The following is a 13,193-nucleotide window of genomic DNA, read 5'->3' as shown; positions in this document are numbered from 1 at the left end:
CAGTTGCATGTAGATGCTGCAGAAAAGCTAAAGTTGCAGTATGACGACTGTGGAAGCGACTTGGAGCTGTCCCTTCCATGGGACCGCCTGTTGTACTCCTCCGGTGTTATGGCAACAACTATTCTACATGAGAAGATTCTGTCAAGGCAAGAGACAGAAGCAAAGTGTGACACAGAGATTTCACAGGAAAAGTTTGAAAAGTATACACCAGAGGAGTTCAACTGTGAGTAGATAAGAATAATGTAAGCTAGTTTGAACCAAGAAGACATGGATAAGCATCCCTTTCAAATTTAGATTCATAGGCATTTTGTTCAATGCTAAAGCCATGGCTTGTGCTTTTACACAATCACTGTCGTGATTACTCTCAAACCTTATCTTCAACTAAGGTGTCTAAATATGGCTGTTTACATATAGTTTGATTCTGTTATTCTTCACAACAAAAAGCAAAGTAGAAAAACTGAATCATACTTTTTTTAGAAATCAGCAGTGCAAGACTATTCTAAGAGAATTTTATCTATCTTAAATGACTCTACATTTGCTTCTAGCATGTTTTGAAGATGGCCGGCCTCACCATACAACAGATTCCCTGGATGTGGTACAGAAAGAACTGAGTGACAGTCCACAGCCTCCAAATGGTATACCAAGCATTAGAACACAGACAGGTGAACAAAGATTTACTTATTTTTTTAATTGTTATATTCACATATAAACAATGTTAAGTAAAGTTCAAGTTTGTTTATGTTACATGTATTCAGCACCAAGGACAGATACTTTGTTGGAAAGGAAAATGGTCATGTTTTGATCTCTTTTATTTGCAAATCATAAAACCAAGCATCCAAGCTCAGCCAGGTGGCAATATGTATATTCACACAGATACATACTGAAATAAGAAGACACTTTTTGGTGCAGAGTCATTAGGTGTCATTCATTCAGCACCAAGGACAGGTAGTTTATAGGCAAAGAAGCTATATATGTACATGTCTTTGTTTCTTTGTGTCACCTTTGATACAGAAACATGGGTGAGGAAGACTTGGATTCCACCTGTCAAGCCACAGATAAAGGTTAGATTGGTTTTATCATCATTTGTATAACATAAACAAGGAGTGAAGATATTTCATTATACCAGCTACCTCTGAACTGCAGTTAACAGTTCAATTCACAGTGGCTGGAGATATCTACAGATTTAGATATTAAGTGCAATTGTACATATAATGAGACCATTGGTCCTTCTTTTTGATTCAGCTCCTTTCCAGTATAAGACATTTTTCTGTCCAAGGTACTGCAGAAATATAGTGGATGCTATCTGAAACGTATGACCAAAATTATGTCCAGTTGTTTGAGTAATTCTTTTTTGGTGTATGTAGTTTCTATGATAAAATCAGATTCTCTTTTTTCTATAGATATCAGACAATGTATCCCCACCAAAGAAGAAGACACCCTCTGGACTGTGGGAAACTGATTGTCCCATAGACCAGTTCCTTATGATTAGGACTGGGAAGACACAGGAGAGTCCTGTTGGTGTCAGGACTACAATGCCAAGTAAGATGAATTAAATGGCATTTTTTTTATCAAACTCCTAACTTACGTATAGATTTCTGCAGCATGTTATCATTCTTTATGTAGCCCAACACTGACAAATACTCTTTGGTAACCCTTTTGGGCTATCTGTATGTTTGTAAAACTTCTCCTTGTGGAAACTGTAGTAATTAATTGAATTAAAATGTCCTCTTTCTTCTGAAACTAATTTTAATGTCAAGAGTTGAATGTGTTGTAATGACAGCTAATGCTGTTAAAATATGTGGATCTCTGGCTATCAGGCTTTTAGCTAGGATTTTATTATAGGGAGTCCAAACTTATTGGTGAGTCGCGGTAAGTGACTATTGTAGGGGGGTCCGGGGGCATCCATCTTCCATGGTGCAGAGTTTTTGATGATTTTAAGTTAAAACAGTGCATTCTAAGGTATCCCAAGAGGCAAAAATACTGTTACAGATGTCACAGTAGAAGACTGTGACCACAGATGACCTGGTTGCATCCCTGGTCAATCAGAATTTCATGCTTGTTAGAGGATTTTCTCCCCAGTATAGGGCGTCCAGGGGCATCAAATTTCTTGTTATTCTGAGAAAAGTGCGTCCAGATGATGCGTTCACGCATGCCTGGCTAAAAGCCTGCTGGCTATCAAACCTTGATCCACCATGTTGAAATTTATGTGAAGGCTATTAGTGCCATAACAATTTATGCTGAAATAGGGATTTCATCTAGCATTTTACTAGGTAAAAAGAAAATGCTATGCCATTTTCTTTTTTTATGTTTTAGAGGCACAAGCCAGGGCGATGAAAGCCCCACAGACACCTTTAGTACGAGCAGATATGGAACCCCGAGAACCCAGGACCCCCGGAACACCTGGGTCTTCTGTCCCCAGCAGACAGAGCAGGAAAAAGGTCAAGAGCAGAGTGGTGGAGGTCAAACTTTCTGGTAGGATATCATTGTACCATCTGTACTAGTAATGCATTTTTATCTAAATTCCCTGAATTATTGTTCAATCATTGTTTTGGTACATTTTACACGGAGCTAGGACATTACTTCTTTCAGAATTCTTTTTATCAGGCTCCAAACTAGATATTTTTTTACTGTATCAACCTTGTTGTAGATTGCAAAGGATGACAGGGACTTTTTAATTTAGCTAATGCAGCAAAGCTTAGTTTGAAAAGGGGCTACTATCTTTGGTAAATTGCTCCATTTGTATTACATTAAACTCTGAGATCTTTAACCTATATATATTCATGATACCAGAGATGTCTTATTTCCATGATTTCTGAAAGGATATGTTTATTGCAACCAGCACAAAAATCTAAATGCCTATGTTTCCATTGCTGACAGCTGAATATAAGGAGCTGTGTGAGTTTGTGGAGGACAGCGCCCGGCCCGTGATGACCTCCATGTGTGAGTTTGGAATCATCCCAGCCTCACACACCTTTGAGTCCCTCACCCCAGACATCACCCTGTTCCTCCTCAAGCAGCAACAGAAGACATTAAAAGACACACCTGAGCCAGGTAAGCTGTTGTTGTTTACAGATTGAAAAATTGTATGTAGGGCTTATCATTTCTTCAAATCTGAATGAAAACACTAACGAAGTATGCTGGATGGCATCGTAAAACCTCTGTTATATTTACCTTGAAAAACTTTGTCCAATTTGAATTTTTAGGGTATTACATTGAGGGGTTTTTAGAGAATTGGCACGACAAATTGACTTTATGCAAAGAGGACTCTGGAAAAAATGCATGGCTATGCTGGGTTTACATGCTGTCCGTCTGCTTACAAACTGTTCCTTCTGCTTACAAACTGTTCCTTCCCTTGGTGCTGAAATATAGGTGACTGCAATAGCATAAATCAAATACAAATAAATACAGTTAATGAAAGTCTTTCCCATAGAGTAGCACCCATCTGCACTTTCTTGATCACAGCTGTGAAAGCACAGATAATATTACAACAAGTTATATTCTACTGCTATCACTGTGGGTAGAGTACTCATTTGTGTACAGATGGTCAGATGTTGAATTTCCTGATTAAGTCATAAAAAAATACTTTTAAAATGGTACATACTGCATGTCTGCTTAGTGCTAAGTGATGGAAAAAGTGTAAAAGTTGAACATACATAGATGGGATGGGTTTTACTTGTTTGTAAGAGCTATGCAAAATGTGTATAAACTGTTTCCTAACTAACAGGCGAAAACCTGCAGCAGTGTTACCGGCTGTCCCTGTGCCTCCATACCCTGGTGACTGCAGCTGAGCTCTTACTGCACAGTGGACTGGTGACTGCCATAGGCAAGCTTAATCAATCTTCTTTGATGCCATTGTCTTGTAACAAACCATAAAAGATTATAACTAATTATGAATTGTATATTAGCAAGCATTAGCAAGTAAAAGTTAAAGCAGTCATCATCAGCTGAGGTGAAGCATGATGTTTTTTCATATAGCTAGAAACAGTGCAGCACAGCTTTGCTAGGACTTGCATTTGCAGCAAAGACACAAACTTGGTGATCCCTACCTTTCTCTATAAGTGTGTTGGTCTTTGATGTGCCATTTTTTATTGTCAAAAATGTTTCCGTGTTGAACTACACATTTTAAGCTTTTATTGTTTTCATAGTTCACCTTGGAGCAATGCAAGACAAATACAAAGAGACCTTGGGAGGTAAGCCACAGCAGGCACAAATGTACAGTAACCTGTGTACATGTACCTGCACAATATTGATCTCTTCCTGTACCTTTAATTTGTGCCTGTTGTCAATATTTACTAACAGAAGGCCATTTGATATATTGCCTGTTGTATTTACCTGTGCTATGTTGTTTTATAAGGCTAAATACATTTAATTTAGCTTTGAAAATGGGCTACTGCAAGAGGTATCTCAATACACTCAACTCAAACAGAGCTGAGAGACACGTCATCTCCATGTTTGTTAGTTTATTTGTTTGTTTGTTTTTCCAGACAGCCTGGAGTATGTTCACCATCACCTGTGCCAAACCCACTGCCTGTTCCAGGAGAAAAAGGTTCTCCACCCCAAACTACTGGAGATGGCAAGGCAGATAGCAGACTGGAGGGTCAGGAAGAAGTGTAAGAGCAGTGACCAGGACCCTAAGGTATAACTTGTTTTCACTATGCAAGACCTTGGTCTGTATTAGCTAGAAGGTCTAGTATGGTGAGTCTACTACTGTTAAATGCTTTTGTAGAATGTTTGGCTTAATACACAAGTACACTAGCAATAGTCAACACACCACAAAGCCACATAAGATTGTAAATCAATGTTTAATGTCTAACTTGTGTTTCAGATTCTGATCATACTAAAAGCAGACCCTTCACAACTGGTCACAAAGGTGTCTGACATGCTCCAAACTATTGAAGGTTTGTGTCAATCACTGTTCCAAAATATTTCCAGTTTGCCTTTTGTTGAATATTATAGCCTGCGTTTCTTTTTTGTTGTTTGGTTGTTTGATGTTTCATTGAGTGTGTTGCCTTGCTTGTTTTCCCACCAGGAGTCAACTTTGTGTCGACCATGAGCTCAGCTGATACAGATGGACAGGTGTCATCTGAGGAGGTTGTAAAGAGGTGGCACATGTTTTCATGGTTCAAATAAGACTTATAATTCTTGTTTCAAAACTCCTTTTCATGATAGATAACTCTTTTGTTTTTACATTGCCTTTCCTCCTTTCATGACTAACCTATCTGTTAACTTTCTTATGGTAATCATTGTACCAACTTTATTTAGCTTTAAATTTGTGGCTGGGTATAAAGAAACACTTACTTGAAGTTGAACAGTGCTGATTTCTGAATCTGCATCACACAACCGTACCAGTGTAACTGCCAATGCACTAGCTTTGCAGGTTTGCAGCAGCAACTAGTTGTATCACACCAAAAAATCTATCACATCTAAACTATTCATGTCTGACTCTACCTAGACTTGACAAGAGTGACTGCCTGGTGGTGTGCAGCATTATCATTGGCAGTGACTTCCCCTGGGCACAGTTCTCCCTGGTTGTGGAGTACCAATATGAGGAAACCTCCCCATGGATGGACCTGTGCAAGAGACAACACATCAGGCACCTGGCACTGAAGACACTAGGGCCCTGGGAGGCTGGGAATACTGGTAAGCATTTCTATTATACTCTTGCTTAGACTATATAGTAGGTGGGTAGGCCATTTGGACTGTGGCTAGTTCATCCATTTTGTATTGAGCATGGTATTGGAAGGCAAGCCCATCCTTCTCTTTCCACTGCCTTTAAGTCAGTACAATCTTTTAATATACCAAATGCTGCTGTATACAACAGAAGAAATGTGAAGTAGACAGAATGTTGCTAATTCAAAGTGATATGTCCAGTTGTACTGTTATCATTTGGAAATCAAATGTTCACTGATAGCTGTCAAGAATTCTTATTGTATCTCCAGGACGCCAGAAACATAACTATCTAATTTCTGTGTGAAATAGAATTGTCAAAGAAATGACCTACTTCTTACTTAATTGTTAGTACAGTTTAAAACTGCAATAGAATGGCGGTAAAAAGTGACCATTTTTAAAAATGATTTGTGTGTTTTTTTTTCTTCAGCTTTACCAGCTACACTGAGCTGTAAGACCCAGCCAGGTGCATGTCCCCAGTACACATTCATAGGCTCCAGGAGACTCACTGCTAACAGTGAACTACTCCATCTTCTGGAGGCAAGGTAAGGAGGCTTTATAATCTAAAAAAAAAACAGGTGATAGATAGTGCAGACAGTATATACGAGGGGCATTCAATAAGTAATGTCCCTGACCCATTTCCCATAGCAGGAGATTAATGAAACTTGGCACAGTTATTAGTCTTTCTCTTCATAGAAACCACCCAGAGTTTTGCATTTCTCCCATCATTTCATGTAGCTCTGGACACCGTTCTTGTAGGACATCCCAGGTTGGTCCCCTGACAGATGCCTCATCAATGGCAGAAGAGGGACGACCAGGTCTGGGAGCTGTTTCCACAGACTTCCGACCTTGTTTGAATTCAGGATGCAAGCGTTTTACAAGGTCATATGATGGGGCATCATCACTATAAGTTTTTTTCATTTCATCAAAAGTCCCCTTTGGTGTGCGTCCTTTCAAATACAAAAACCGGATCACTGCGCGACACTCAACTTACTCCATTTCACACCTGGTCCATTTCACACCTGACTCAGTTCAAACACCAGTAAATCAGTAACCACAATTAGTTCAGAGCTGTTTTTTGCAACATAACCCATAGAGATATGACTCATTACACATGCAAAATTTCATCTAGATCAGACAACTGGAAGTGGGTCAGGGACATTACTTATTGAATGCCCCTCGTAAAGTCTACTGAAATTACACTGTAGACTAGGATCAGCAAATCCATTGAGATGCAAGGTAGTACCTGTTGTTTGGTGGCATAGACAATGGCTTAAAGGGGAAACGTTTGAATCAATATCGACAAAAGGGTTTCTTGTTTAATTGATGATTGGCAAAAGCAATGAACTTCCTTGTTCCTTCCATAATTTTGTGATTTTATTTTCAAATTTCAGTAACTTGGCATAAAGTGTTTATCACAAAAATGTTATAGCATGTTCTACATGTACTGATGTTCTGCAGACATGATGTACTGATAGTGGAAAGAGACTACTCCCAACTGAAGACCTCTGCTGACAGGAGAGAACAGGCCCATCCAGACATCATTGTGGATGAGAGGACATGTATGGTACTGCAGGACCTTACAGGTACATGGTGTAGTCATGCAATACAGTGTAATCAAAGATTTGAACCCAAGACTGCACCTTCAAATGATATGCAATTTCATTGAATATGTTACATTTTCTGCAAAACAATTGATAAGTAAGTTACTTGTAAACTATGAGAAAATACACTGGCAGATGCTTATATAATTATACCCTATTCTTGTCAGTGTATATCTTAAAGTTCTGCCAATGTCCACTGAAACTCAAATTTTTGTTAGTGGTCATTTCTTTGAAAGTGATACCCTTTTGGCTAGAAAGAAGGCATTAGTATAATGTATGATTATGATTCAACACACAATTTGTGCCCCTTAGATGAGACTGAGAACATTTTGACTTACCCATGTATCACATTTTGTTTCAAACACCTTGTCTTTAACTGGTTTCAAATCTATTAGGTTTGCTTGGAGACAAGGAAGCTGACCCTCTGATAAACCAGTTGCTGGGATTGGCTCCAAAGTTCCAGCTGTGCTGGACAGTCCTGTACACTGGTCAGGGTAAAAACACCACCTACCCCTTCTCTGGAGCAGTCACCAGTAACCTGGCGCGGCTCACCGCTGCCATCACACACCTCTCACCTAAGGATCACGGCTTTGAGGTCAAGGTTGGTGTATTCTATTCTGCCATACCTTGTTATCTGCCTATCAAGGCTTACGTAGATACCTTATCTCCAGAAACCATGTGTGTGAGGCAATAACTTATACATGTACATTGCCACAGAAATGCAATTTGTTATTGGTGCTACCAATTTTGCAAAGGATCAAAGGAGTGGAGAAATGAAGTAGGAATAAGAAAAAAAAATTCTGTGAGAAACCTCCTTACTTCTATTGTGCTCTGCAGAAACTTTGATGCATGAATAGATGCTTGAAACAAAAGCTTTTCACTTAAGACAACAACTAAGAATATAGAAATCTCTACAACTGGCGGCACCAAAATATAAATATTATGTGGCTGACATGTGCCCCAAATGGTCAATTTAACTTTTTTTAATAATGATTCTGAGAATCGAGAAATAAAATTGGCAGGGGCCAAACATGGCAAAGCTTGCTTCTTGTATTCTAGATCCTGTATGCCAGTAGCACCCCAGATGCAGCCAGACTGGTGAGGGAGGTGGGGGACAGGGCGCTGGCTCACACCACTGTCTGGGCACAGAAAGACTGGGTCAACAGAACATGGCTCACTGAAGACATCAGCATGGTCAGTTGTGCCTATGCTATTCACACAAGTCTTTCTCTATGATAGTATTAAGATTGAGTTTGAAAACCCATAGCATCTAGATCTGCAGTACTGTAGATAGAACATCAAGAACTGATGAGAAGTACATTTCTAACAGTGATTCTCTCTCTCCTCTATACATCCAGCATGAGCAATTTCTACTTTCCTTCCCCTGCATCAACTCATTCAGGTATATTATATAAGGATATTAGGTATTTTAAGTATTATTGGTATAGATGTTCAATCCAAAAATTGTTAAGCTGTGTTTGTGTTTACCCTGTTGTCACTGATACTTTAGAATATGTTTTAAATCAGGAAAAAGTTATCCATAAAATTATCAACCCATACAATGTAAATGTATACACTGGTGTTACTTTCTTGTATTGTATGATGCTGATATGTCTATTTACCTGACTTGAATGTCTATTTCTTCTCATGACATCTGGGTTGACAATTCTACCTAATAGTATAAGATTTGACTCCCAATTGCAAGACGGTGCACTCTATACAGGACAAGACATTTTACATTCAGTCAGGTGGAGACAAAAGGGGACAAATTTTACTGGAATAAATGAAATCCAATATGGATTTGCGTTAAATGTTAACAATACCAGGCCAATCAAAGTAGTGTACAATAATTGAAATAGTTGTGATTATGAAGCAAGCAATGATTTCATGCCTGCCCCTCCCCCAGTGCCCAGGTGATGCTGACAGCAGCTCCTCTGTACCAGCTGCTCACCTGTCCCATCCAGGAGCTTTTCACCCTGTGTCCATGGATACCTCACAAGGTGCTACAGGTGAGAATGCCCATCAGATAGCAGTATCTCTCCCATCCATAGTCTCCTATCCTAATCTAATTACATGATTTTATACTGTTTTGTTGCAGTGTTAATTTACTGATGAAGACACCATTAATCCCTATATGTTGGAAATTTTTTATCAGGTTCATTACAAGATTTTCATCACAATACATGGCTTATCATTATGGTCTGCAAAAGTCAGCAACTCTTACGCATATTTCCCACACAAAGTTGATAACACATTTTTGGTTTGACACCATAAATCCCAATATGTTGAAAATCTTTGTCAGGTTCATTGCCCATGATTTTCTGCACAATGGCTTATCACAAAACATGATCCCCATTACTGATTAGCCAACCACACCTTGTTGATTTTTGTTTGTCCAGGCTTTCTACCAAGTGGCACACAGTGAGCCAGACATCCGCACAGAAACAGACATGCCTGTTTCCTCTCCACAACCACACAGCAACTGTCTGCCTCTGGGGTCAAAACTCCCAGAAAACACCATGAGTTCAGGTTTAAGTGACGATGAAATGCTGTTGAGGAAACCAAATTTCCCCACATCTTTACAAGACCTGGAGAGTAGTGTTGGCAAGGTCTTAAGCAGTGAAACAGGTGGCAATCTGTCAACACAGAATTCCAACTTTCAAACAACAGATCTCCCTTATCCTGAGATGATACAGTCCCACACCAGAGATGAAAGCTTTGATATCCATGTGAGGAGCCCTAAGAGGTCCAGGAATCACTTTGTCATGAATGTGCATGATGAAGGTAATAATACAGTGCCCAAAGGACTGTATGAAAGTAGCTTCAAGGAATCTAGCACTCAAAAGCATGCCCATGAAGTCTTGACAGCTGTTAGCTCTGATAATTACACCCTGAATCTAGCTTCGTTAACAGCATCCGCACCTTTCATCTGCCAAAACATACAGAGGAGCTCATCACAGTCTGCTGAAAGTCGGTCATACACGAATAGAAACCTGAAGAGTGAGGCTCAGTTAGTGTCATGTAACAGAGACACCTATCCTGTTAGGCCTGAACTGCAAGAGCTACCTATCGTAAGCAAGTCCATCTATGAACAGACTCCTCTGGAGTTTATAGCTTCTACATGCGATCTTAGCATGCTGGGCGCTCACAATATTAGCATCAGCAATGAGAGCATGGAAAGAGTCACTGGAAATATCGATAACAGGAGTTTGGTAAATTCTTCAGCTTTTCCAGGCATACAACCCAAGGCACATACAAGTGTGTCAAGTGCTTTACCATGGCACACTGCTTCACTCCCAAGGCCACAGCAGATGCCCTATACTATCACCAGGCAAAGCAAACAACATGCCTCTGATGGCCATGATGTTCACAACAATAGCATAGTGTCTGTGAAACCTTTTGCTGCTGCAGCACCCGTCAATGACGAACCCACAGAAACTACGTCCCTCAACACCGGTGGTGTGTCCTCTTCAACTGTCACAAGACATGGAAACCCACACGCAGCTGATTCTGACTACCTGGCAACTTTTACAAACCTCTACAACAATGGACAGAATGTCAGGAACACACTTCCAACATCACACCAAGCAGGATATGGAGGATGTCCAACTCCTGCAGGTCCACAGCCGTCATCGAGGCAGTTATTCTCACAGTATGGTGCTGAGATTCAGAACCTGCCGCCAAAGTATGGTTCTAATGTAGCTGTTGCTCAGCCCTACCAACATCGGCACACAGGAAGTGCCTACAGCCAGTACAACAATAGAGGGCAACAGGCAACAAGGCATGGCTATGGGGGCCAAAGAGGAAATCGGAACGGGAAGGTTTGTAGAAGTAGATAAAAAGTGTTTTTACTTCACTCCCATGCACATGCAGAAACTGAATAGGACTTCAGAATTGATTAACCTTAACATGAAAACATGTTGCAAAGTGTTACATTCCTCTCTGTTAAAAGAAAAAAAGGACTTATAAAGTAAAACATGTTTAGAAACAGCACCTGTCCATGGTACTGAAAGATGAATGCCTCAAAGCATTGGCTTTCACATGTACATTATGTACCTGTGCAAAACTTGAATCAAAGTTCACAAGTGTAAACTCAATTAAGGTATTTTGAATCTTAAGTTGCTCAATACCTTTATCAATACCTTTATCATCATTAGATCAATGTGTATTTTACGTCTTCCAGACACCGATGGTAGCCAGGGATCCCTCCGACCACAGGGTTCCATCACGCCATGCTGACATTGAGGACAGAGGTGATGTATAGTGGATGTGTTTTTATTGTTTGATAAATGCTATCACCGTTTAGACTCTTGTAGACATTGTTTTCACTGTCTTTTTTTGTGCATTTATTTACAAAACTATCACCTCTGAAAATGAGAAGACTACTGGTCGGAATAAAGTTATCAGGCCATTTCAAAGGGTAAAGGTACTAGCCTTTCTGAAGCCTTAGGGGCAGTGAGTTGTTACTCACTGTGTCCAGTGAATGTTATTGGAAGGCAGATTCCATCATTCTTTCACTGCCCTTTACCTCCCCGACCAAAGTCAGGTACCCCTTAAAACTTGGGTGGAGTGAAGAAAGCCAAAGTGCATTTTCGAAGATCACAACATCTAGCCAGGACTCAAACCCATAACCTCTCAAGCCTGATCGCTGAGCCATTTGAACATGGAATATTCTGAGCAAAAGTACTCATGTAACCTTGTATTTTCAGCATTTGAGCTCAATGAACAGTATGCAATGTACCCAGATGACTTCAGTCATGTTACCATGTCTTCAGCCACAAAGAGACGCAAGCTCACATACGAGAAGGTACCCGGCGCAAGAGGCGGTCAGACACGTCTTATGTTCTTCTGAGATGAGTGGAGAGTGGAGAATTTCCTCATAGCAAGAAAGATGACATTTACCAAAACTTTGCTATAATTGAACATTAGCAGTTATAGTTAATGTAGTTATAAAAATTGCAATTGCATTTGATATTTATTCTAGGCTTTGTTTTTAGCTTGACATTCAAGTATTGAATGTTGTTTATAAAAAGGTACTGAGAATTGTTTGAAAAATTTGAACACTTGGAATTTCAAAACTGTTCCTGTCAAAAGTAGCAATGAATTGCAGTTTCATGAATTCCTTGTTGATATTGAAATCGACTTTCCAGCTTGTTGGTATTGCAATTAATGTAGAGTTATTTTTACACGTATTGGATTTGTGTTTTAAGGTGGATGTTATGGATAAAGATTGTGGACATTTTTTCTGTTTCAAAAACACTGGATAGAGTCCATTACTTTGAAAGCCCTTTATTCTGCTGTTGACACCAATAATATTCAAGTTCAAATAAGGGTTACCTTTATTTCAGTGCAAGGGAGCTAAGTCCAAGAAATTTTTGTTGCAAACATGCACATTCTTTCTTCTTAATGTTTGACATTCATGTAATGTTACACTATTCTAAAACATCATTACAATGAAGAAGAACTGCTGGTAACAATTACATGACATACGTTTGAATGTTCCATAATTCGTTGACACAAGAGTGAGCAAATGTACATCTATCTAAATGCTGCCTTATATTTTATTGCCCTACATTACTTGACTACAATATATCATATAGCATAGCTGTCATATTTACACATCGATCTAAAATCTTTCAACCAGTGCATACTCCTGGCTAATATTTCACATGTCATATTTATTATCTATGATGTGCAGTGTATACCATATACCACAAGACACATACAACGCAGACACGTGCATTGGGAAAATGTACATAACATTGAACAGGATGGTAAACAGGGATATGCTACTAAGTGATGCTGGTCCGAAAAGTTTGTCGCTTGAATTTATTGTATCACCTTTTTACTTATTCGGCTTCATGTGTGTGTGTTGTTGTTGTTTTGTTAGAAAATTGAAAAGCATGTCTGCATGTGTCCAAC

General features: G+C 39.4%; 1 protein-coding gene across 1 annotated transcript; it reads left to right on the top strand.

Moving 5' to 3' along the window:
• The first annotated feature begins 45 nt into the window (after positions 1-45).
• On the top strand, positions 46-12,870 carry LOC118431368. The gene is made up of 21 exons (XM_035842504.1): positions 46-223; positions 546-662; positions 1,012-1,061; positions 1,401-1,539; positions 2,314-2,472; positions 2,878-3,051; positions 3,725-3,823; positions 4,146-4,190; positions 4,485-4,636; positions 4,826-4,898; positions 5,030-5,102; positions 5,453-5,640; positions 6,098-6,212; positions 7,129-7,253; positions 7,667-7,872; positions 8,331-8,465; positions 8,630-8,673; positions 9,178-9,280; positions 9,671-11,092; positions 11,455-11,524; positions 11,981-12,870. Exons 1-21 carry the CDS (start codon positions 109-111, stop codon positions 12,121-12,123), a joined length of 3,747 nt encoding a protein of 1,248 aa, XP_035698397.1. The 5' UTR covers positions 46-108; the 3' UTR covers positions 12,124-12,870.
• The last annotated feature ends 323 nt before the right edge of the window (positions 12,871-13,193 follow it).

The sequence above is a fragment of the Branchiostoma floridae genome, chromosome 15 (assembly GCF_000003815.2).
Source record: "Branchiostoma floridae strain S238N-H82 chromosome 15, Bfl_VNyyK, whole genome shotgun sequence".
NCBI classification, from domain to species: domain Eukaryota; kingdom Metazoa; phylum Chordata; class Leptocardii; order Amphioxiformes; family Branchiostomatidae; genus Branchiostoma; species Branchiostoma floridae.
The sequence above is the reverse complement of the archived record's forward strand: the minus strand, read 5'-3'. Positions and strand labels throughout refer to the sequence as shown.

What these genes read in the sequence shown, in the direction of transcription:
- LOC118431368 (XM_035842504.1), top strand. Translation starts at nt 109, where the DNA reads ATGGCAACAACTATTCTACATGAGAAGATTCTGTCAAGGCAAGAGACA. An exon ending in CTCCATCTTCTGGAGGCAAG is followed by an intron (nt 6,213 to 7,128) that starts GTAAGGAGGCTT and finishes GATGTTCTGCAG; the next exon opens with ACATGATGTACTGATAGTGG. An exon ending in CCCTGCATCAACTCATTCAG is followed by an intron (nt 8,674 to 9,177) that starts GTATATTATATA and finishes CCCCTCCCCCAG; the next exon opens with TGCCCAGGTGATGCTGACAG.